At 44.1% G+C, this 22,909-nt stretch overlaps 1 protein-coding gene across 5 annotated transcripts; it reads right to left on the bottom strand.

The window, feature by feature from the left end:
* Positions 1 to 497: 497 nt before the first annotated feature.
* SEC22C (SEC22 homolog C, vesicle trafficking protein) lies at positions 498 to 21,918 on the bottom strand. 5 transcript variants are annotated; one of them, XM_066991388.1, is made up of 9 exons: positions 21,816 to 21,877; positions 19,213 to 19,483; positions 17,025 to 17,119; positions 16,248 to 16,457; positions 13,711 to 13,874; positions 11,650 to 11,832; positions 6,598 to 6,716; positions 5,909 to 5,974; positions 498 to 4,143 (listed from the first exon to the last, which is right to left on the bottom strand). In XM_066991388.1, the coding sequence occupies exons 4-9, from the start codon at positions 16,427 to 16,429 to the stop codon at positions 3,943 to 3,945; spliced, it is 915 nt and encodes a 304-aa protein (XP_066847489.1). In that variant the 5' UTR covers positions 16,430 to 16,457; positions 17,025 to 17,119; positions 19,213 to 19,483; positions 21,816 to 21,877; the 3' UTR covers positions 498 to 3,942. The 5 variants fall into 5 exon arrangements, with proteins under 5 accessions (XP_066847489.1, XP_066847491.1, XP_066847492.1 ...); XM_066991390.1 differs by lacking the exon at positions 21,816 to 21,877 and adding an exon at positions 20,636 to 21,411; XM_066991391.1 differs by lacking the exon at positions 19,213 to 19,483 and having other exon boundaries at positions 21,816 to 21,918.
* Between the last annotated feature and the right edge of the window lie 991 nt (positions 21,919 to 22,909).

Below are 22,909 nucleotides of genomic sequence, written 5' to 3'. Positions count from 1 at the left end.
GTGGCTGAAACCGGGAAAAATAAAAGTAAAGTCCATGAGGGAAGGGGAAAGGACCGATTGGTAGGGATACCTACTAGGCCTAGTTCAATTAATGGACTAGGCTACAAAAAATCTAACAGCAATCTGCAAAATCCCCACCTCTCTCTGCCAAGCAGCTGGAAAAGGACCTACAGGTAACATCAGACTTCACGTAATTCAATGCTCCAAAATGCAAGTTTTGCAGGAAAAGCCTCTCTAACGTGGTCTCAAAGCAAAAAGCAAGATTGCTGAAGCTACGGAGACTATATCATAGTCTGCTGCCTGGAAAAGCAAGTCTCTATATACATTTTTATAGACATTTTATGCAGCTCAGTCAGTTATTTTTGAAATATTTTGGACACTGCCACATGAAACACTGATGCATATGAAGCATATGAAAATGAAATAGTTCATCCACCTCGTGTCCAGTGTACCCAGCTATTTCCAAACTACAAATGCAGATATAAATGAAGGCAATCATTACAAAAAAAGCCATTTATTAGGTATGTACATATATACATATACATGCAAAATGATTTTATACACATTTACACAGGTTCAATTATTAATACAGTGCAAAAATGTCTAAAAAGGTACCAGCCCACCTTCTATAAACCCAACAGGTCTTTGGGAGAAGAGAAAAAACACAGAAAATAAACAGTTTCATAAAGTGACTATGCACTGCGAATCTTTTAAATTAATGAAGTTTATTCTTTGCCAATTTCCTTGTGCTATGCTGCTGGGTGAGGAAAAGAATTTCCAAGGGACTTATCTTGAAAACTGACAGAGTTAAGGAGATACAAGTCAAACTACATTAAACAGTTTGAAGTCGAACAAAAAGGGATGGATTCCTGTTTGGGGATTTGATTCAACACCAGCATAATCCCACGTTATGAGTCAGATTTCATGTTCTCAAACTGCAAGTCATTCTTTTTTATTAAATCTTAAAGCACTGAGATCGATGTAAGCTATTCTATTCCTCTTGCTGTTTCACCGGACAAAAAGTCTAATTGTATAAATACCACAGATACAGAAGCCACTCTAAATAACGCAAAATAAAAACTGGTTTCAAACAATGCTTGCTCTTCCTCGCTCCCCAATCACAATCCAAAACCACAAAGTGCACAGATACCAATGCACGCAGATTAATCCACACCGATTCCTTAGCACAGGTTGCACATGTTACAGAAAAGAAAAGGTTGCAAAGGGATCAAGCAAATAGCAAACCGGAACTCTGTCCATGAGCAGAAGAGACCTTGTTGCGTCCTCTGCCTAATCCACAAAGCCAAAAAAATTACATGAAGGCAGAATTGTACCGAGTTTGTTTAACAAAGCATTCTCAGGAAAAAAGAAAGCACTGAACAAAAGCTGATTTTAATCTTTATCAACTCTAATGATGTTAATTACACGAGCTATTTGAACACCTTGCTGTACCGCTCACATTGCGGAGCTGCTGCTCACATCACCTGGCACAGAGAGGTGTTTGCTTTAGGATAAAGCAGTCGGATGCTCGGGAAGCATCAGGACCATTACACTTTCTTCCCATCAGCTAAATAAAAGGCTGAGGAACACAAAGCGCATCATGGTTCACTGGCCCCCTGCTGTCAATGCTCTGTGTGCCTGAGGCCATGGCAGACCGGCTTTCTGCAAGCCCGTGGAGAACCAGTAAAGCTCTTTAGGATTCTCTCGTCTGAAGGAGGCTGAAAGGGTGGGGACGGGGAGTTGGATGGCACCGCTGCGGTCCCTTTCCCCAGGTTTTGTAGCACAAAGTGCCTCATCCTTTCTCCAGGGGATGAGATTCCCGTGATAAGCCACGTCCTGATTACACCCCAGGTAACCCAGCATCTTTATCAAAGGGTTAGTTTCCAGTAAGAGACTTCTCAGGTTGTCTTTAAGTATTTTTTGTAGGGGGGTTGTTTGTGCATTTAGTTTTGTTGTTTTGCTTTTTCTTACTTGTAATCCAACATCACGGCTTGATTTCCTTCAGCCTCCAATCACACAGAAAGAGAACCTTGACAAGTAAAACGGGGACTGAACCGTACGGAAACTTAAAGCTTGACAGCACTCAAACTCCCACGTCTGTGGGGTCATCTGGGTGTCTTAACGAGAATGGTTGAGACCTGGCTCCATTCATCCACTTACAGCCAGTTTTGTGCCAGAGTGAACGATGGGCAATCCATTTTAATCCACTCCCCTAGAACGGAATAGCATTACGGCACAGAGCTCTAGCTGTTTTCATAACTGGCTGGCTAAAACATTCCTCCATCACTTCCACTAGGCTATTCCTCACGGTTTAAAGGACCTCATTACATAATTGTTACAGTAAGTGAGCTAGGATGGGGTGGAAGAGAAATGCCTCTATTTTATTACCAGAAAAAGCTCTGGAACCAAGTCTCTGGATGTCCTAGGAACTGTTCAGGTTATAACAGGCTGCAGGTTGCACTCAGATGCATCCCAGAAGTGCTTCCAAGGTACAGCACCACGCGTTTCTAGTCTAGCAGTCCACTGAAACTTGCAACATTTGTATCTTGAGATTTCAGGAAAATGTACAGAGATGCGAGGAAATAACTTTGTTAAGCATTTCTGCAAACTCAGAAAGGACTCTGCATCGTGTTAAGCTCTTTGCAACCACTAGAGGTAGAGACTATGCAGGAGAAAAATAAGTCTTTGGTGAGAGACTGTTGGTGAAGGAAATGGGGTCACCAGAAAAAATAAAAAAATAAAGAAATCTAGGACCATACTGGGACAATAACACACCTACAGTTCCCTACATCATCTCAGTTTGAGTCTTTGCAATCCTTCAGGGACAGCTGCATCAAAATGCTATGCATTTTTTAAACACAGGCAGCCTAAAGTACTCGTATACGTGCTAAAATGCCCATATGCACCTCGGTATATCACTTACAAGAATACCCAGTGCAGCAGAAGTTAAGAAACTCAGCTCCTAAGTACTATGTTCAAAAGTGCACACTCATAAATTCTTCTTAGGGTAAGAACTCAACACCATTAACTAAAGGTGTTTTATATAATAAAGAGAACCTGCTCTTGCTCTCCATTACTGGAGGTGGCTTTCCACTCACCAGCTATTCGTTTTTCTGAAGGTGAAGGAGTCAGTGGCCTGTCGTAAGTAGGCTTGGAAGATTTATTATCTGTACAGACCAAGCAAACACGGAACTGCCCTTACAGTAAGAGTGACCTTAACCGGGGAAATAAAGGCCACCTGAGCTGAAAGGTCACTAATATCCCCTTGGTTTATTTTATGCTGCCCCAAGCATATTTGTAATTAATCAACAAGCACGTACTTAACTAAAATGCGCTGCATAGCCAGGAAATATTTAAAACCTGTATGGTTTTTAAAGCAGCCACAGCCTTTTCCTTTCACTGAAAACTCAGAAAAAATATCCTGAACCTCATCCTAACATTTTTTCCCATTGATAATGAACTCATCTAACTATGGCAAACTACTCCTTTACTTACACTCACCAAGAGTCTACAGCCAGAAGTGTTACCCACCACTTTATCCTCACTTTACAATACAATTTTAGTCTTTTCAGAAGCATTTCCACGCCAAGACATCGACCTGCCAAACTGTCACAGAGCCAGTAAGACAAATGGCAAAATGCTGCCTCGGTGGTAGCAGTCAAGGAGTAAGAGCCTGTTTTAAGGTGAACCTCCATCCGCTGACGACACCTAACAAAATCTACCATGCACAATCACCACATGCCATGTTGAATACAGCTAAATTCTTCACTGTGTGTTTGACATTACTACAGGATCCTGCTTCGTTTCAGGTTGCTTTGAGACACCCTCCTCGCAGTAACCACTGTCACAAATCTTTAAAAATACTCCAAGCTATTTTTGCCCGTTTTAATACAAAAAAAAAAAATGAGCTGTAAAAAGAGAATAGCAAACCCAAAGTCTTTTTCATACTCCATAGTCGGGCTGTTTCTCCATGAGTTGCCTTGTCAGTATCTGGTAGGAAGACAGAGATGCCACTCCTACGTGAAAGGCTATTTGCCAGACGTTCCGTAATCCGTACAAGTAAACGTTGCATAAACAGACAGAGAAAAAGAGTATAAATGTCTTCACTTTCCTCGTCGAGCTGTAGAATAGGTACAAGTAACACTACAAAAGGACCAGAGAGAAATCATTAGCATTAAAGTACATATATGCAAGACGAGTTATACACATATACAGGCAAGCTGGGGACTGCTGGCACATCCATGCCTCTCAGACGTGCCTACCACTGCTGCGACCACTGAGAAGCTCAAAGCTTTCCTCCTACTCCCATACTGAAAGGTCCTCTGAGAACAGCAGCCTCAGTCCAGAACCTGCTGGCTAAGCGTAGGCAGGAAACGAAGCCTGCCAGCACACTCGGCGTCCCTCCTGCCCACCTCAGCCTGGACAAAAAGGAGTCTAAAGTTTGAGCCAGTTTTCCAAACCCACCTGTGATTCTTGCAAGGCAAAGGCTCAGAGGCAGGAAACAAGCAAACCCCAAACTGCTGCTGCTGGATTTGCTCTTGGGGTAAGTAAAGGACTTCATTCTCTAGACTTGACTTGGCAGCAAGAGCATCATTTCTGCTAACATGGGGGTCAGAGGTGTTTGGGGGCTTTTTGTATTTTTAAACTCGAAACCAGCTGGAACCCACTTGCTAAGCAAGTGTGAAGAGCAACAAGCCTTACAGGAGAGAACTAAAAACTTCACAAATTGCTGGCAGAAGAGCTACTTTTTCTAAGTCAGGCAGTAACAGATCAGGCTTTCTCACTTAAGGTCACAGCTTCCAACTGTGCCGATGACACAAGTAGATACCATGAAGTAGAAAGCACTTCACATTTGAGCTCAATTTATGCTCAAGCATTTTGTGAAGATGACTGCTACAGATCAAAAGGATAAGAAAGAACACTTTTTTTTTTTTTTTAAGCTTCTTTAGCTTCAGGTGCTAACTGGAATAAAGCAGGACAGAGCCTTTCTGTGTGATGACCGACTTGCATCCAGTTTTCAGATCCTGATTTTTATCTCCATTTTAAAGCTCTGCCATAAGCAGAGGTGTGAGAAGGCTGAAAGACACTCAATTGTCTATTACGATACGACAAATAGCATTGTTGCAAGTTTTAAATATTACAGATAAAGAGAAGCCTTCAGATAGCTATCCCCAAATTTGGTTGGCCAAAGACAACAGCACTAAAACACACTGTATTATACTTTGTCGATTAGCATCCTAACTATAGCAGCTTCCTGTGACAACAGGCAAAATATAGAAGATTTTGCAAACAACATATTTCCCTGAAACCTAAAGGTTGTGGACCACTGTTTTAGGCATTTAAGAAACCTTTCAGAAAGAACCTGTTTGGAGCATACGTTATTTTCCTCATTCAAACTCTTCTCCATAAGGAGGTCAGAGAAAATAATCCGTTAGAAAAAAGACAATCTAAGGAAGCTGGGAACTGTATTTGTCTCAAAACTTTTGACTAAAAATATCAAATATTTGACTTAAGAATAACTTTTCACGTAAATTACAAGACTTTCAGTGGTGGTGTTATTCTATACGCGCTTTGTCTTTCAAGGTGGTTATGCTACAAAAGCCCATCACTAGGTCAGAAAGACAATATGTCAATCACTTTGGGAAGAAAGGCATCTTTGGGCTAGCACTTATTTATCACACTCAGCTCCATTTGGCATGCCACAGCATGGAAACACTGAAAAAGCCTGCAACTCTGATTTGACAAGGTCAAATTGTGCTCTTAATTATATTTGTGCCACTTCACTGGAGCACCTCTGTGGAACAGACTAGATAGGATGCTAAAAAACAAGTTGTTCCTCTGCTTAGCTGAAAATGTTTTGTATTGTAACTCATAATATCAAAACTCAGAAAGCATTAAGTTAACATACCTGGAAAACACAGGCTAGAAAAGGTAGAAAAAAAGCTATCACGTTTCCAATTACTTCATGGTCCTCCTGTTTGGATAAAACAACAAACAAGGAATTAAATAAACTACACTTTTTTAGCAAGTACTACTCGATATTTTGGAATACTCTATTTCATCAAGTACCCCTCATCCTAGTTTAAGCTGTTTGACTGGAACAGTGTCAAACAGCAGCAACATCAAAACCATTCAACAAGATACCAAGAACTGAGGCTTATGTGACAATAAATAACTAAATGATTATTATAAACAAATAAATAAAACTGAGAGACCCTGAAAGATCAGGACACTTTTTTCCCCCTTTTTAAAGTTGTTTGCGGTTACGTATTTAACAAAAATTACACAGAAGCATTTAGAACAAAATACAAGAAGGAAAATAATAATAATATAACCAGCCAGCCTAGCAAGAGCAAAGTATTTCTCCAAATTTCAGTGTCACCAGAAAGAAGTAAAATGCATTATGCTGGAATATACAACAAAACACACGGGTTCTAGCAGGTGAGCAATCAGAACTGTCCAGTTCCTGGACAAACAAAAGCTTTTTGTGGAGAGATGTGTGGTCTGCTATGAAGCAGAAAAGCCACCCCTAATCTGGTTACAGCAATAACTCTCTTCCTTCATCCCATTTTCAGGTTTCAACCCAACCAGGATTACCTGAAATGAATGCTCTGCTAGGTGAACTCCTCGAATGAGATTCAAAGCCCCACACATGATGTTCAGAACGAGGGACAGGATCCCCAGGGGAGTCACACGTTGCATTCTGTAAGTAGGGACTTAAATAAAAAAATAAAAAGAACAAAAAAAGAGAATGAAAAGAGAGCCATTAATGAAAGTTAGCACTACTACTTGGAACATTTCAACATAAAGCAACTCAAATCAGCTTATCTGGATTTCCCAAACCTTTCATGCTTGCTCCAGAGAAGACCAATTATGAATAGAAACACATTTATTGTTGCATTACACTGCTCAATTTTTTGGACATCTAAAAATATACAACAGCTCTGGAGTATTTTTTAAACAGGTTAAGTAATAGAATTTGTTCTTGAACTATTTAGCATTGATTTCTTCTTTTGTGCTGCATATAGGTATTTTTCAATTGTTTATTACAGCAGATTAACATAACTGGCCATTCTTCACGGGTCAGTAAAAAATCAGAGGCTTTAAGCACTCAAAGGGATGGTAAAAACCTTAGATTTTTGGCACACGTAAGAGCAAGAGACCAATTTGTTTCCTCCTCAACTGGTAACCACGCATTTCTCTCCACGGACAGTTTGAGGGTTTAGTCTAGCACAGGGAAATTCAGTTTCACCTGCACCATTTCCATACCACACTTGGTGCCCTAATTAAGCCACTGCCAGAATGTAATATTAAACTGTTCAAACCAAGGACTTAGGTGCCCTGCTGCAGGAATATTTATTGGGGCGGTTCTCAAGATGACACCACCTCTGGTCTCGTCAGTGCCAGTCTTCAAGGGAGACTGACAAATCACAATCAAAACTGGGGCCTACGGATTGGATTCTGAAGTTTTTGGCCTTTGAGACACATTTTACAGCCCGCTACAGTTTCTTTCATCCCCTTTCTGCCCAGGTCTCAGAGGTAGGGAACTGCCTGTCTCACCTCCTCCACTACTAGCACTTGCTCAAACACCCAAACACCGTTTCTTCAGGACAACCTAATTGATACATACCTAAGGCCAAAGCAATTATTATTGACTTGTATTCAACTTTGGAATTTGCCACTTCTAATTAAGGGTTGGGTTGTCCAAAAGCTCGCCTATTTTTCAACCTAGCTGTACTAGCTAGCGCAACAACAGATACTGCACCTCGATCCTCACCTACATTTATTTCTTGCCATATTCTATCCGCGGCTCACCACAAATAGAGCACTTTCAGCCTAACAATAATAAGGGCAATTTGCACCTCAGGCATCAAATCCAGGTCCTCTCCTGCACCGACATCCAGAAGATACGGGACAGAACGGATGAGCCCTCACGAGGTCTCCCCAGTCTCAAGACGTTCTGTTCCCTGACCAGCTGTAGCAAGCTCTTGACCAGGAGATAAACTATGCAAGACAGAGATCAACTCTGGTTTTGCTTCAGTGCGAGGTGAAATACCCGCACCTGCTTGAGCACTGCACTACTGCATGGCTTAAAAACACTTGTGTCTCCTCCTTTAAGAGAGATTTTGATAGATGGATGTGAAAAAGCTTGGTGCCAAATTACTACAGGGATATAAATCCTCTTTTATAAATGTCTATGTAATTAATTTCTCTGGCACGCATTCATACCTCCATAATTTCATCCCGAAAGCTGCTGCAAAGGGAACTGTATTAATCTCATTTGCAATATGTCACATTATTTAGTATTACTGTGTATTATTGTCACACACATTTTCATGTAAATAAATGGTGCAAGAAACCCGATCATTTAAAGGCAACTTTACTTTTCTGCTATACAGGGAAATTTAAAATCCAAGCAACAAACATGTTGGTACAGCTTCTGTTCAGTGTGTTTTTATACTGACTGCGGCATTCAGTTTCCTATTATTTTTGATAAATTAAATAACGTTGCAGCTATGTATTTCTCTCTCATGGAAATTTCCTGATAAAGATTACCATTTCTTCTTCCTGAATTGCTAAGACTTGCTTTAGAGGCAGGCTGCATCTCTCAAACAAAAAGAAATCATCAAGTACAAGTGTCGTTCACTGTACAGGATCCTGCAAACTACACGCATCAAGAGTTTCCAGACCCCAGTGAAGAACAAGGGGGAATATATTGCTTCTGCAGGCTGAAGACTAAAGCATGAAATATTATTTAAAAGTGACATTTTTGCCCACTAGGATAAAAAGAATTGCTATCACAGATGCAGGGGAGATTACAGTATCTAGTTGCTCAGGGCTCACAGTCTGTGAAAACTGATCTTTAAATTGTTTGCTGTGGAGCTTTGTTTCTGCTGGATCTTTCTGAGGTTTAATCCACAAACTGCAATTGCACAGAGCAAGAGAAATGGGTACTGCTAGGACAAGATTATTACAATTCTGTGTGCAGATTCAATCACGTTTTCATAAAAACACTTTAATACAGGAATTGTTTATTACATTAAATAGGAGAACGAGAGACCATAAGCTCTGTTAGTCCAGGACAGCACAGTTTTGCACACACACACACACAATTAAATGCTAACTGGGATTCAAACTGATCTGATTGTTCAACAGAAAAGTCAGGCACTTTGGAGTACAAGAACTGTGCAGAGGTATTCTGGTCACCGTGGATTAGCTAGCACCCTGGAAAAATGTATCTGCAGGCTTCGACAGGTATAGAACAAATCTGTGAAAACACACTTGAACAATGAAGATGAGGAAATTTATAAAAGATTTTCTGAGCAGAAGCCCCTGGCTATTTAACTGGCTGACATCAGTGCCAGTGCCATACTCCATTCCGTCTCTTCAAGAGTTTGACAATGACTCACATACACAAAGCTCCAGATAAAGACAGCACCGGGAGTGAAAAGATGAAATCGGATTCAAGCACTTTAAAAATAAAATACAAGCAACTGAAAAACAGAGATGTAAGAAGAGGTTATCAAATCTTCAAAAAACATCTTGAAAAGGACTCTGAAGTGCTCCCCGTGTGCCTACAAAAGACTAAGAACATTCATCAAGGGGAGCACAATGCTGCATAATTTAATAGCTTGCTTACTAGATAAATAGTACAAGTTGTTCTTCCACTTCTTATAGCCAGTTCTGATGAGAAAACTCTCCCTTTGCGCAGAAAGCTACTTCCATTTCACTTCTCTTTTATATATACACCCCATTGCCTTCCAAAGCTTCACCAGCCAGCCTAGACTGAGGCACAAGGTTAAGCTTTTGCAACAAAGGCTGAGGCTGTGCAGATATTGATCAAGGATACAATGTTGGTGTCTTTCTAGGAAGAATTGGGCTGGATTTAGTTAACAGATGGAGTAATAAAAGGAAGAGAGAATGAAAAAAAAGAAAAAAAAAGTCTTGTTTCTATATATACACTGACAAGGACAAAACTACCCTGGATTTTCAGACTCCTTTCACACTACAATGAGGAAGAGGCAGGGGATGTGATCGCACAGCTGAACAGACAGGAGCGGGTTACATCCACGTGAGGAGACTGATGTTTTGATCAGTCCAGGATTTCTCGTCAGTACAGAATGCAGACGTGATTAAATTCTGCTCTCCTGTAAGCACTTCAGCATATGCTCAGTAAGACTCCTGTATTGCAGAGCTGCAATATAAATAACATTAATAAGGCAACAGACACTGCGCACACGGCTAAACTTAGAGCAGCTAAGTGGGATTCAGCAGCTCGGTGGTGATGAGAGGAGAGAGGAATAAACCAGGAAAGCTGACTCCAGCTGATGGAAACAGATGACCATAAACACAGCCCTTAAAATAAAGATGGAACAATTTGTGTGAGTATTTGGGTTAGAACAGAGAGGGGAAAAAAAGCCAGAAACACAAGCCAGATGGAAAATAAAAGAAAGCAATTAGGAAGATGAGGCAAACTGAAAACATATTTCTGATCTGTAGACACAGACTAGCTAGCAAATGTTCACTGGCACTGAAACTGTTCACACTAGTGCAAAGAATTTCTAAGCCCTGCCACACCATGAAAATATTTAGCCTCCAAGCACGGTTTGGAGGCACACTTACAAATCTGACTTGTAAATCAAATGTTTTCTTTTCTGTTTTTAATTCTTCCTGGTCACTGATCCTTCTCATTTCACCTTAAAATACCTTTGTCAAATTAGATTCCAGCTCATCCATCAGAAACATTAAGACCAAGCAAGTAGAATTTAATTTTGTTAATGCTTCATAAGCCAAGAGCAACAAAAGAAGAAGAAATACAACCAAGAAAGTACCCCAGCTGCATTTCAACTGCAATGCTGATAGGATTAAAATCATTTTATTTTGCAAAGTAAGTAGGCAGGACTTTGACTACGCAACTGAAACACAAACAAGAAGACACCAACTTCAGAGAAAATTAGCTAGAGGGTAACACTTTTGAAAGTGTTTAAAGTGTTTTAAGCGTTTAAAAATGTCAGCTTTTGTTAGAGAAAGCTCCCTGGCCAAGCCTCTACGCGTTGTTTGTACAGACATATCATCTTCCAGAATTTTAGTCAAAGGCATTAAATTTTAAAGAACGGGGTAAAAACGGAAAGTGCAGGTGGGAGAAAACCCAAGATGGACAGTCTGAGAGTTCTGCCCTCGGCTCAAACACGTTCTTCTGATCTTTTCTTTCCTCGGGGCTGAAGTAACTCAACGAGTCTGTAATTACATATCTTCTATCTGAGTCTGCAACAGCCGGTGAAATACTGGAGCTGCTTCTGCCAAATCAAATTTAACAATCAGCGACTTTAAAAGCAGGATACTTTCACATGCAAAATGCCAAGCCCGGTTATAACTGATTGCCCATGTGGAGCAGCTTATCTAAAACTGGGGAAAAAAAAGCACTACCCTGAATACTTAACGCATACCTGCTACAATCCAAAGCCCACACGCTCTTCGATATGGCAGAAAGGCAAGAAAGGCAGTCTTTTCTCCCAGGTTTCTTTCACACCACCCCTACTTCTCAGTGCAAAAGGAGCAACTGCTGCTATATGCTTTCATATATGCTTCGCTGTCCTTTGCAGTTAGGTTCAGGAAGTCTGCTGTCACCTGTGCAGAGGAGCAACTTACCAACCTCCACATGAACTTCTGCGTGCCCACCGTTAGCCACCCCGTTCATCAGCTCCGCGTCCTCCAGCTTCAGCTCAACCGGGGGCTGGAACTTCAGCTCCTCCTCAACCTTCTCCCAGTTGACCTTCGCTTGAGAGCCGCTCGCACAGTTAAAATGCCATTTTACTTTCTGAATGACGTTATCTGAAACGTTACAAAAACACGCTTCAATTAGCTCTGCAGAATTTTAGGTCACTATTCATCAAATCACTACATTCTTTTCTTTTTGGATTTTTTTTTAATTACTTCCCTCATTTCTTACTAGTTTCAGGTATAAAAGTTTACTGTGGGTTAGCAAACAAAAGTACCTTCTCCCTAGGGATTTTTTATCACACCTAATCCCTTCAGGATGCTCTAAATAACCCATCTCAACATCCTGCCTGCTAGTGGACTAAAAACAAGCTTTCATATTTAGGGTAGATGTAACATATTTTAAATTACCCATGAACTACCATGAGGCCTGAATGAACCAAATCCATTTCATGTTTTAATAATGCCAAGGATTAGGGATTTTTCAGCACACAGAAACTAATTCAACCCACATTTGCGTTGTGAAACAATTCTGAGTGGCAGAGGCAATTGCGGTGACTCCTCCAAACTGTGAGCCACAGATTTAGGTGCAGATAAACCTGCACCATCTCTCACACTTTACATTTAAAACCACTCATAAGCGAGTCCCTTTTCACGACCGCGGCTGCAGGTTTGACAGGAGTTACCACAGCACTGAGACAAATCTGCAAATGTGTCTGAGGAAGAACTGCCCACACACCCAGAGCTGAAGGACCAAGCCGTGGATACTGCTGCTTCCTATTTAACTGCGCAAAGACATGGGCAAATTTCAAATGCTTTGGCAAATAAAATTCAGTAACATTAATTCTGCTAAGACATCCTCTAATGAAAATCCAGCTCCTTAAAATATTGCTATGCTAGAAGACTTGCATAGATTGACCACAACTACTGCTGGCTATGATACATATGGAATAGCTTAAGTGTGAGTTTAGAGACCACACAGGACCTGGATGTTGTGCTAGAATACACGGAGCCATAAGCATTCATCACAGAAAAATCCTATATTTTACTTCAAGTTAGCTTGCTATAATGATCTGTAACTACCAGGCAAAAGGTTAAGATCTGACATATCAAGTGCATCTTAGATCCAAACACAAGAAAATCACGCAGCATTAGGTAGACTCAGTAACAAAATACGGTACGACATTAAAAATGAGAAAAATGCATTTGCTTTTAAAAGGAGCATTATGGAATTAAAAGAGGCTAAAAATTCTTAACCGAGTTAAAAAAAAAAAAAGGAATAATTTGGATCTCAGCATAAAATTACACCTGGAATGTACCCAGAAAACAAACCCCCCAAACATAAGATGGCTGTAAAATGCGCTTTCCTTGGGGATTTCTCAATCTTTTAAGCGCAGGCTTAACAATATTACAGAAATCTGGGTAGAAATTTGCTAACCTACTCCAGTATCTTATCCTTTCCCAAAATAGAGTTTCTCGCTGCAAGGAAAACATGTTTTTCAGAGGTGTGAGGTTCAGCAGAGCATCTGCTGCTTAGCGAAAAAAAAAAAAAAAAAAAACATTTATATCAGGTTAAAAAAGAAACACTAGGCATGATTATGAAGTACTATGTGAATATAAGTCGTGCCAGAAGTAAATCTGTCCCTAATAATCTATTTTGTTTCCCTTTTTCCTTGTACCCATCTGTCTCCACCTGTCAGATTTCTTTTTAATTAAGTTATAAAGTGTTTGAGATGTGGATTTCTTTTTCTTCTGCGCTTGTTTATTAACCACCACAACGTTTTGCTCATCTGTTACAGGGGCTCTCAGGAACTGGAGGAACAATAATCTAATAGTTTAATGCAGTTACAAGACCTCCCCCCTCCTCCTACACAAGTCTGCAAAGGCACACACACAGAGGGTCATTTTTATGATCAGGCTTTGGCCAGGAGACATTACTTAACAAAAGAAGTATCAGACAAGAAATTCTTATTTGAGAACAGAGCTACAAACCAAATTCCAGAAAAGCATATGGTCTGGAAGCTAAACTGATGCTCGTTGTATCATAGGAAGCAGCAAATTCCCACTGAAGCTCTTCCAGGAAGCAAAATGCCATGATGGTTGAGTAATTGCTGGAACAGATCGCCATGCAGGCAATATCCCCAGAAGAAAGGAAACTGAAATACATGTAAAAAGTAAAAAAGCATTATCAACATAAAAAGGTAGAAGGGTCATGCTGAACTTGAGAAGTAAACTGTGCTTTCTATCGAAACAAAATGTACAGACTGCACTGACTGGAAGAGCAGACTAAAAAAAACGTGTCGGTCCTGCAGCCCCTGCCAATCCATCACTCGCTACAACTCCTTCGGCAGGCCCAAGCATACTGAAGAACAAAACACCAATATGTTTTAAATTGCAACATCAGTAAAACCGAGGGCATTACTTTCCCAGACTGGCCTTAAATCAGGTTAATAACAAAAGAGGGGGCCAGAAAACAGCAGAGGGAAGGAGATTTACAAAGAAAGCACGGTGGTGTTCCACGAACAGGAACAAGACGGCTTTTCACAGGAAGCAGGCAGAAGTGTTCCTCGTGCCCCTCGAACACCTTGACTTTGTATTAACAGCAAGAGGTAGGGGTCAACTTGCACAAAACCAAGGACGCTTTTACTGCCACGTCATCTATAGCGAAGTAAGATGATTTTGCATCAGAGACAGCATAATAAAAATTCTCACCTGAAAGGGTCCCTCTAACAAGAAAGCCGTATTTATACAGAGGTTTTTACCCACAGATGCCCCAAAACCTACTAGGAAACTTAACGGGTTTCATCAGACCAAACTGTAGGGGTGTACTTAAGGACGAGAGCAATCCCTCCAGTCTAGACTTCACTAAGTAAGACAGAAGTCAGGGAACCTAGCTCAGGTGGCAGCACTCACAATGTAGAGCTAAACCTCCGCAATCCCCACCACAATCACACACTCATAATTACCTTTAAAGAACGAGGAAATCTTTTCTTACAGGCTAGCAATTTGTTAGCAGTATTTCAGTACAAAGACTGCATTTTGAAGCTGAACAGTTACGCTTCCTGTATTTTCTCTCTTCTGCTGTTTCACCTTGCTCCTCCCAAGCACCAGGTGGTAAGAGAAGAGGAAATGGCCTTAAGTTGCACCAGGGGAGGTTTAGGCTGGATATTAGGAAAAGCTTCTTCACTGAAAGGGTTGTTAGGCATCGGAACAGGCTGCTCAGGGAAGTGGTTGAGTCACCATCCCTGGAGATGTTCAAAAGACGTGCAGATGTAGAGCTTAAGGACAGTGTTTAGTGGTGGACGTGGCAGTGCTAGGTTAACGGTTGGACCAGATGATCTTAGAGGGCTTTTCCAACCTAAATGGTTCTGTGGTTCCGTATTTCATCCCTCTCACAGGGAAATATTTGTGGTTTCTATTTTATCACACTTCTATCTATTCATTATACTGTGTACTTGGGATTTATGGCTCTGATGAGCTCCGTGACTGCCTAATTAGTCTGCGTGTGTTCCCTAAACTCCCTTTGTCCCCAGCTCGCAGCTGAGAATCAACACCATGCCTGTGTAAAACTACTTTTTCCCATTTGCCAATTATTTATAGCCTTTTTGCCACGTATCTGTTTGCACTCTTCTCGTTCCAGAGCCAGACACGTAACTGCTTTTGTAGAGACTAAAGATTAAAAGCAGCAGAACACATTACTATTAAGGGCGTAAGTTCAATGTGAAGAAGGAATTAAAATGCTAATCTCTGCTTTCCCAATTAATTCAGTGCAAGTTTATAGATCTTATTTCTCCAATCACTCCCCCCAAAAACGCATACTTACAGTTCTAGCTCAGGGTCACTCTAAGTTCTCTTAGATTTGCTACCCAGAATGCAGTCACAAGCTAAAACTCATTTTTAAAACTAAACTGGACTGAATAGGAAATAAAATGCTCCTCTCTGAAAGGAACCTTAACTTCTTATAAAAAACACTAGCAGATCCTTCTCCAGAAAATAAAAGCAGAGATTTAGCATCCACATAGTTACAGGCCACTGTCAAGAGGGAGTCAGAGCAGTTCTGTGCAGGCCAGAATAAGAAAAGTAGGAGCCCAGGGGGTTTCAGATCACCTACTGAGAAGGCATCAGGAAGATTTGACTGTCACTGAAGAAAGGTGTTTAGGCTCAGTTTTAGGCAGAACTATTGAATTCCAAGGCACTAAGACTCAGGAGATACTTGGAGAAGTTCTACCTACTCCCATTGCCACTACTAACAGTATTGCCCATCGAGCTGAATGCATTTGCTACAAAAAATAACAACTGAAAGGAGCAATTCTTAACAGATGTTCACCTAAACTGAGCAGGGGCGGTGCGGCTCTGGCGCTGACAAAAAAAAGTTTCAAAATATGGCTTGGGTTTACGAATCTATGATAGGATTTCCTATGGGAGCTAGGCACTGTAGGATACCCCTAATTCTTAAAGTTGTACCAATCCCCAGAACAACCACCTAAAGAATTCGAGGCAGAAAGCAACCAACAGAAGCAGTGGCTTACTGGATGCTAAGGTCACGTCCTTTTGCGGTGCCTCGACTTGGATACCGGGCCAGAATCGAGGACAACGCCTTTAATCTTCTCCTGCATTCCAGGAAGTCCTGGTTGAAATGAAAATCTGTGGAGGCTGAGAGGGGAAGCCCGTCCCTCACCCGCACCACGCAGGCAAAGAAGATCATGGACATTCTCCGCTGGAGTACTCATGAGGACAACCTGAAAACGAAATGTGGTTAACGATCCATTAACGGACGCCACCTCGGTTATTTACCAGCCACTACACAAGCCCAAAACGTCTCAAGGTAAGAGTTTATTCACCACTGCTACTGACCAACCCCTCGCGTACCACCGCTGCCACTGGAAGGCAGACAAACCAGCCCCAAGGATCAGAGCTGCGTCCCTCTGCTGCCTCTCGCAGACAAAAAAGTGAGGCTGGGGATCTGACATGGAACTACCTGTCTGAAAAAATTCACTGCTTTTCCTCCTTCTGCTTTACCTTAGTACCAGAAATGCTGAGTAAACTTCCTACAAGTATTTATGGAAAGCAGCTCACTCCCACAGACACTCTGCAGCCTCGTTAAGTCTCCAGTTGCATTAGCGCTGCAGATCAGGCCTGATTTTCCAGTGTAACACAGAAATAGATTTTTAAAAAATGGCTATAGCCCATCGGGCTCTTTTTACAGAAGCAATTATGGCTAAATATAGAATAAATGTTGCTCTCTCTCGACGTCTTACTCTTTATCAGGTCACCATCTCCCACAAAAAGTTATTACAGGGATTTACCTGGTACATTCACATCACACAAGAGATCTGTCCTTCGGACATGCCACGAGTAGTCAGCACCAGATGTTAGAGGACTAACGCAGCTCCAGTCGTCTCTGAAAGACAAACCATAATGAGCAGTTTAGATAACTCACTAATGACCCTTATCTGTACCAATATGTAAAACCTGCCTGCAGTGGGTGAACGTAACCCAAGGAGTATTTGCCCCAAGGAAAACAAACGACTCATTTTCTTCACCCAGACATCAATTGCTAGATGCACTCAGATCACCTACTATGAAATAATACGCAAAGTATTTCTGCTGCCCCAATCACCGCCTTTGAAGCGCTGTGAAACAACAGCTCCAGCTCAGCAGACAGGCAGTGATTACCACAAACTCTAGAGGGGGGGGAAAAAAAAAAAAAAAAGCATTTACTCTGCTTCAGGCAAACTACATAAATGAAGCATTAGACAAAACAAACCACTGTGAAGTCAAACTTTTGGGTTAGGGTTGCTGTAAGCAGCCCCGTATCAAAAATCACGGCCAGTGCTCCAAGTTTGTTTAAAACGTGTCTCACTGTCAAGTGGTTTCGCTATCTAAGAAGGTAAGAGAGCAAAGTCCCCTCCAGTTCGGCCGTTCATCGCCTCCCTCGCCTGTAGAGCTTGTCGGATGCCTAACAGGAGCTGAGTTCTCACCACAAGCTGCATCGAGAGGGTGTCAGTTCTGCTCCACAGGCATCGTTTCCACATAACTTGCAAGAACTTAGCAATTTTAGACCAGAATCCCTTTGTCAAAGGTGGCTGGCGTTTGCCAGCAAGTTAAAGCAACAAACACTCGTCCGGGGAACAGACAGAAAGCATAACAAGTCCCTTCCTTAAAAAGCAAATTAAAACTATTTATCTATTTATATATCTATCGAATGTTCTCGTTTGCCTCTCAGAAACACCCAGATGACAACCAGGAAAATGGAAACATATTTAGAAACCAAAGACATTTGCTCTAACATATCTAGCCTACAAAATTACTCAACTCACCGTGCCACTAACAAGAGTTTAAGATAAAAAACGTACACGTATACTCCTCACTACGGACATCACCGCCTGCAGTTAGCTGCCTGGAAAGGCACACAACTCCCCAGCGTGTACAAACCTTCATGCTTCAGGGCTAAAGGCTCTCATCAAGTTATCAGCACACCCCTCAGAGGGGCTCTGTGCTCTCCTGGGAGAGATCTGGTACCGGTCCCCACCCGGAGACTTCCAAACCGAATGCCAGACTGAGCCGGTGCCCCTTCCCAGGAGAGTAGGGCGCTAAAACATCCTGCCACGGCTGTGTTCATCCCAAAAGGCTGTGTTTATTTGTGGCTTTAAATCCGCGTGTTTTTAACTTCGATGGCTAAGGAAACAAGGCTTACACAGTCAAGCTGTCAGTGCACGTGGGCCACGTATTAAAACGGTGGGACGCGCCTTTTAGTTTGGTGAAAACGGGCAAACGCACGGAACAGAAGGGCCACATACATCCCCAGCAGACAGCAAGGCGACGCGGCGACTCAAACCTTCAGACGTCTGCTAGCGGGTGAGCACAACCCCAGGGCAAATCACCTGGGGGCGCGTTCGCCGATCTGCTTCTCACCGAGCTCCGTTTGCGCAGGCTCAAGGCACGTTTGCACAGCTACCGCCCCGCTCCCCAACAGAGAAAAAAGGGAGTAGGGCGCTAGCTGTGCAAACGTTAAAAAAAAAAAAAAAAGAGGTTTTCAGCAATTCTGGGGTTTATTTGGAGTGTAGATGTAGCTGAAAGAGGTGAGAGACGCAGGAGAAGGCAAAACGTAAAAATAATTTAATGCAGCTGCTTCACCTGTCTTCTCACCACCAACAGCTGCCACTCAGACTCACCCAACTCTCCTCTCCCCTCCAGTTCCCCCAGCACACCTGCTCTGGCACGGCACCGCAACCACCTTTTATTTCTTTTCCACCACAGCCTCATTACTGGCACACCGGAGGTGTTCTGTGCCCACGGCAACAAAACAGTTACTAACACACCTCAAATATTTAACCACTCGCAAGCGGTTTTGCCACACCGCCCGTGAGGGAACGCACAGAATCGTGGCATCAGCTGGGCTGGAGAAGACCTCCAAGATCACTGAGTCCCACCACTAAACCTGTCCCAATGCTTGCCCGCCCTCTCCATGAAGAAAATGCTGTCACAACTTACCAGACCGAGCAAGGTATGAGCATAACCAAGGAAATCTGAGCCTGCTCTTGAAGCCTGACCTACCCTTTCCTCCTCTGGCCTCTCCGTCTGCGTGTGACTCGCTGCCCAAAGTATCTGCAGCGGCCTTTACGTGGCAGGCCTTTGAACTCGGGTCCCGAACTCTGACAACGTCCTCGTGTCTTTCGATTTATTACACATCAAAACTTCCGGTATTCCAATTAGTAACCCCCTGTCAAGCCCAGCGATTTTACTGCCACGGAGCAGCCGGAACCTGGAGAAAAACGTTTATGTGATAGTTTTAGAAGGAGAGGTTGTAATTTATGATTGAAGGCTCGTTATTCTCATTCTTTGAAGCACCTGCACTCCCCACACTTCAGGAGAAAAAAGATTAGCATGAGACTCCCCCAAGCAGTACGTATCCACCAGCCTCTCAACAACCAAGGCTCTTCAGGCTACTGCCACAGCAGGCATCTAACCAAAGTCACCCGAAACGCAGTTCCTCCTCCATCCCTCCATCCTCACGGAGCAGCTAACTCTCCCCAGTGACTGCCTAGGGGTTATTAAGGCCGCCTGCGCCAGCCCTCTGACACTCCTGCACCATTCCCCAAGCTCCTCCGGAGAAGAACGGACCCAATTCGCAAGCAGCACGCTTCTACAAACCCTGAACTCCTGCCTCGACTTCTCTGCTTGCAAGCAAGGCTCTGAGAGCAAATGCAAATCCCTAAGCAGGTGAGGGAAGGGATCGCTTTTAAAATGCTGTTCTTTAAGAAGGTATTTGAACCAACCACCAAAAGCAGGAGTTTCCTTCCCAGAAAGGCACAGCACTAGCAGGGAACACCTCGCTACCAGCTCCTCTCTCGAGCGTTCATTCTCTCTCCCTGGTCAGAATTTCCCCCTTCTCTAAGGGCAGCACACAGGCCAGGTTCAAACCCAACACCATGCAACCGTTTTGTCAAGATCTGATCTTACTACAGAAAGCTTTAGTGGACGTTACCATAACCCAAGAGGCTCCCGAAGCAGTCTGAAAAGCTGTTTTTGTACACAGCGGCTCGATATGTGGTAGTAACCTATTGCGCCAAGTGCCCCTTTCCTCAGCCTGGTCAGATTCAGAGGGAGTCGCAGGCAGGTAGAGGTGGGACGACAGAATGTGAAAGGGATTCAAATTCTCTCAATCAAACATGAAACATCGAAAGGAGCTGCAGCTCCATGTTGATTTGAGCCTCACCCAATAGGAAAAAAAAAAAAAGGAACTGAGAAATGGTTTAAAAGGGAGTATGAAAGCCATTTGCTACTAATTTTCAGGATCACAAGGTGGGTTTTCTCCTTTTCTCACATATATAGAGGCAAAACTGAAATCCAGTCAAATTTCTCATATTTTAAGACTGCAGTAAGTATATCTCTCTACGTCCCTTCTGTCCCTCACCGCTCACACCGGTGCTGTCCGGCTTCCTGAAATCACAGGCCTGCAAAGCACCCCATTCAGAGTAAACCTCTCCAGATTCAGCAGTGAACAAGAAATCACCCAAAAGCACAGCATCGCAACTTTTAAAACGCCATTTGTAAATATCAAGAGCCTAAAGGCCACTAAGAAGCCCCCAGGCTTTGTAATTATCACCGAAGGGAAGTTCAGAGCCTTCCAGCTCCAACCTCCTGCTCAGACACAGGGCTATCAATACCACAAATACCGCGTGTCGCACGGAGCTCGAAGCCCAACGTTCAGCTCCCCCTGCCCCAGCAGGGCCACCCCGAGCTGCTGCCCAGTCCTACATCCACCTTTGGGAGATCCCCAAGGAGCTGGAGCCAGCGCTCCAGGTGCGGACCCAGTGGTGCTGAGAGGAGAGGAAGGGTCCTGCTGGGGACACTTGGCCTTGTGCAGCCCAGGACACCGCTGGCCTTCCTCGCAGCGAGCGCACTTGGTGCCCACCCAGAACGCACACACCCAGCCTTCAACAACTTGAAGTCTCCCAAAACCCCATCTCTGTACTTTCAGCAGCTCACAAGCCCTCAGACCCTTTCCCACCCCACTCCATTCAGCACGTTATGTATGCCCAGCTCATCTCCTTCCCCTCATTAGGGGTCCCCAGGGCCCCCCCAAGCATCCTTCCTCACGCCCTTCCAATACCCCACACACCTGAAAGCCACCCCCCTACCAGGACCCTCCCATACTGACAAGCCCCCACACACACCCGTCAAGTACCCCCACACCCCCAAACCTCCCACACCTCACCCCAGCCCACCTCAAGCCTTCCCCAGCGCCCCAAGCTCCCTCCCCTCACAGCCCTCCACAACCCCAACCCTCACTTCCCTCCCAAGCAACCCCCAAAACCCCAGATCTCCCTCACTTCCCCCTCTACCTTCCCAGAACCCCCCCCATAACCTCCCTTTCCCCCCACAGCCCCCTCGCCCACCCCCAAACCCTCCTCAGGGCTCCCTCAGCCCCCCCCCAAACCCCACAGCCCCTCCCATACACCCTCCCCATCGCCCCCTCACGCTCCCCAACCCCCGCGGGCACCCTCAAAACCCCTCCCCGGGGCCCAGCAGGGGATGAAGAAGAAGAGGAGGAGGAGGAGGAGGAGGAGCAGGGCCCCGCGGCCGCCGCTCACCTTCCCCGGCCGCCCCGCTCCCTTCCGCCCACAGAGGCGGCGGCCAGAGCGGCCGCGGCGCGGGGCACGACGGGAGCGGGGAGGCCGCTGGGCGCCGCGCGGGGGGGGGGGCGCGGGAGGACCGGGGCTTGGGGGGGGGGGGGCGGGCTCGCAGCCTGTGTGGGGTTGACTTGGCGGCCCTGCGGTGCCCCTCCTCAGCGTGAGGAGAGATGTGAGGGGAAAGCGATTACGAAAGCACGTTGATTGCACGGCGAGCAGTGAGAAACGGAGCTAAGCACCCCGTCATAGAATCATCAAATCACAGAATCATTAGAGTTGGAAAAGCCCTCCAAGCTCATCTGGTCCAACCATCCCCCTACCACCAATGTCACCACTAAGCCATGTCCCCAGGCACCACGTCCAACCTCTCCTTGAACACCCCCAGGGACGGTGACGCCACCACCTCCCTGGGCAACCCGGCCCAACGCCTGACTGCTCTTTCTGAGCAGAAATGTCTCCTCGTTTCCAACCTGAACCTCCCCTGGCGCAACTTGAGGCCATTCCCTCTTATCCTAGAACTTAGTCAACTTTATGGAATTGGACAGATTCTTTTTTATTAGTATTTATTTATTAATTTATTATTTTGTCAGTTTAAGTTCAGTAAAGAAATGCTACACACAATGTCTGTACTGGCCATTGAGTGTTCTCCCTAGATCTCTGACCAGCAGCTGAGGTGCCCAGCTCACTTGCTGTGGTGGCTTTACCCTGCTGGGCAGCAGAACTCCGCCGCAACTGCTCTCACTCCCCCTCCTCAACAGAACCAGGGGAGAAAATACGATGAAAATGGCTCATGGGTTGAGATAAAGTCGGGAAGTTCCCTCACCACTTACTATCATAGGCAAAAAGCTCAGCATAGGGAGGTTAGTGTAATTTATTGCCTAACCGGCTAAAGCAGTGAGCGCTAAAGGCAAACCAAAAACACCTTCCCCCATCCACCCTCTTCTACCCAAGCAGCGCAGGGGAACAGGGAATGGAGGTCAGTCCCTGACGTTTCGTCTCTGCTGCTCCTTCATGGTCACTCTCTGCCCCTGCTCTGCCGTGGGACCCATGGGTGC

Source organism: Anser cygnoides, chromosome 2 (genome assembly GCF_040182565.1).
Source record: "Anser cygnoides isolate HZ-2024a breed goose chromosome 2, Taihu_goose_T2T_genome, whole genome shotgun sequence".
Lineage (NCBI taxonomy): Eukaryota > Metazoa > Chordata > Aves > Anseriformes > Anatidae > Anser > Anser cygnoides.
This window is presented reverse-complemented; position numbering and strand designations above follow the sequence as displayed.

What these genes read in the sequence shown, in the direction of transcription:
- SEC22C (XM_066991391.1), bottom strand. Translation starts at nt 16,429, where the DNA reads ATGTCCATGATCTTCTTTGCCTGCGTGGTGCGGGTGAGGGACGGGCTT. An exon ending in ATATGCTTTTCTGGAATTTG is followed by an intron (nt 11,833 to 13,710) that starts GTTTGTAGCTCT and finishes GTAACGTTTCAG; the next exon opens with ATAACGTCATTCAGAAAGTA. An exon ending in AGAAGTTCATGTGGAGGTTG is followed by an intron (nt 6,717 to 11,649) that starts GTAAGTTGCTCC and finishes TTTTTATTTAAG; the next exon opens with TCCCTACTTACAGAATGCAA.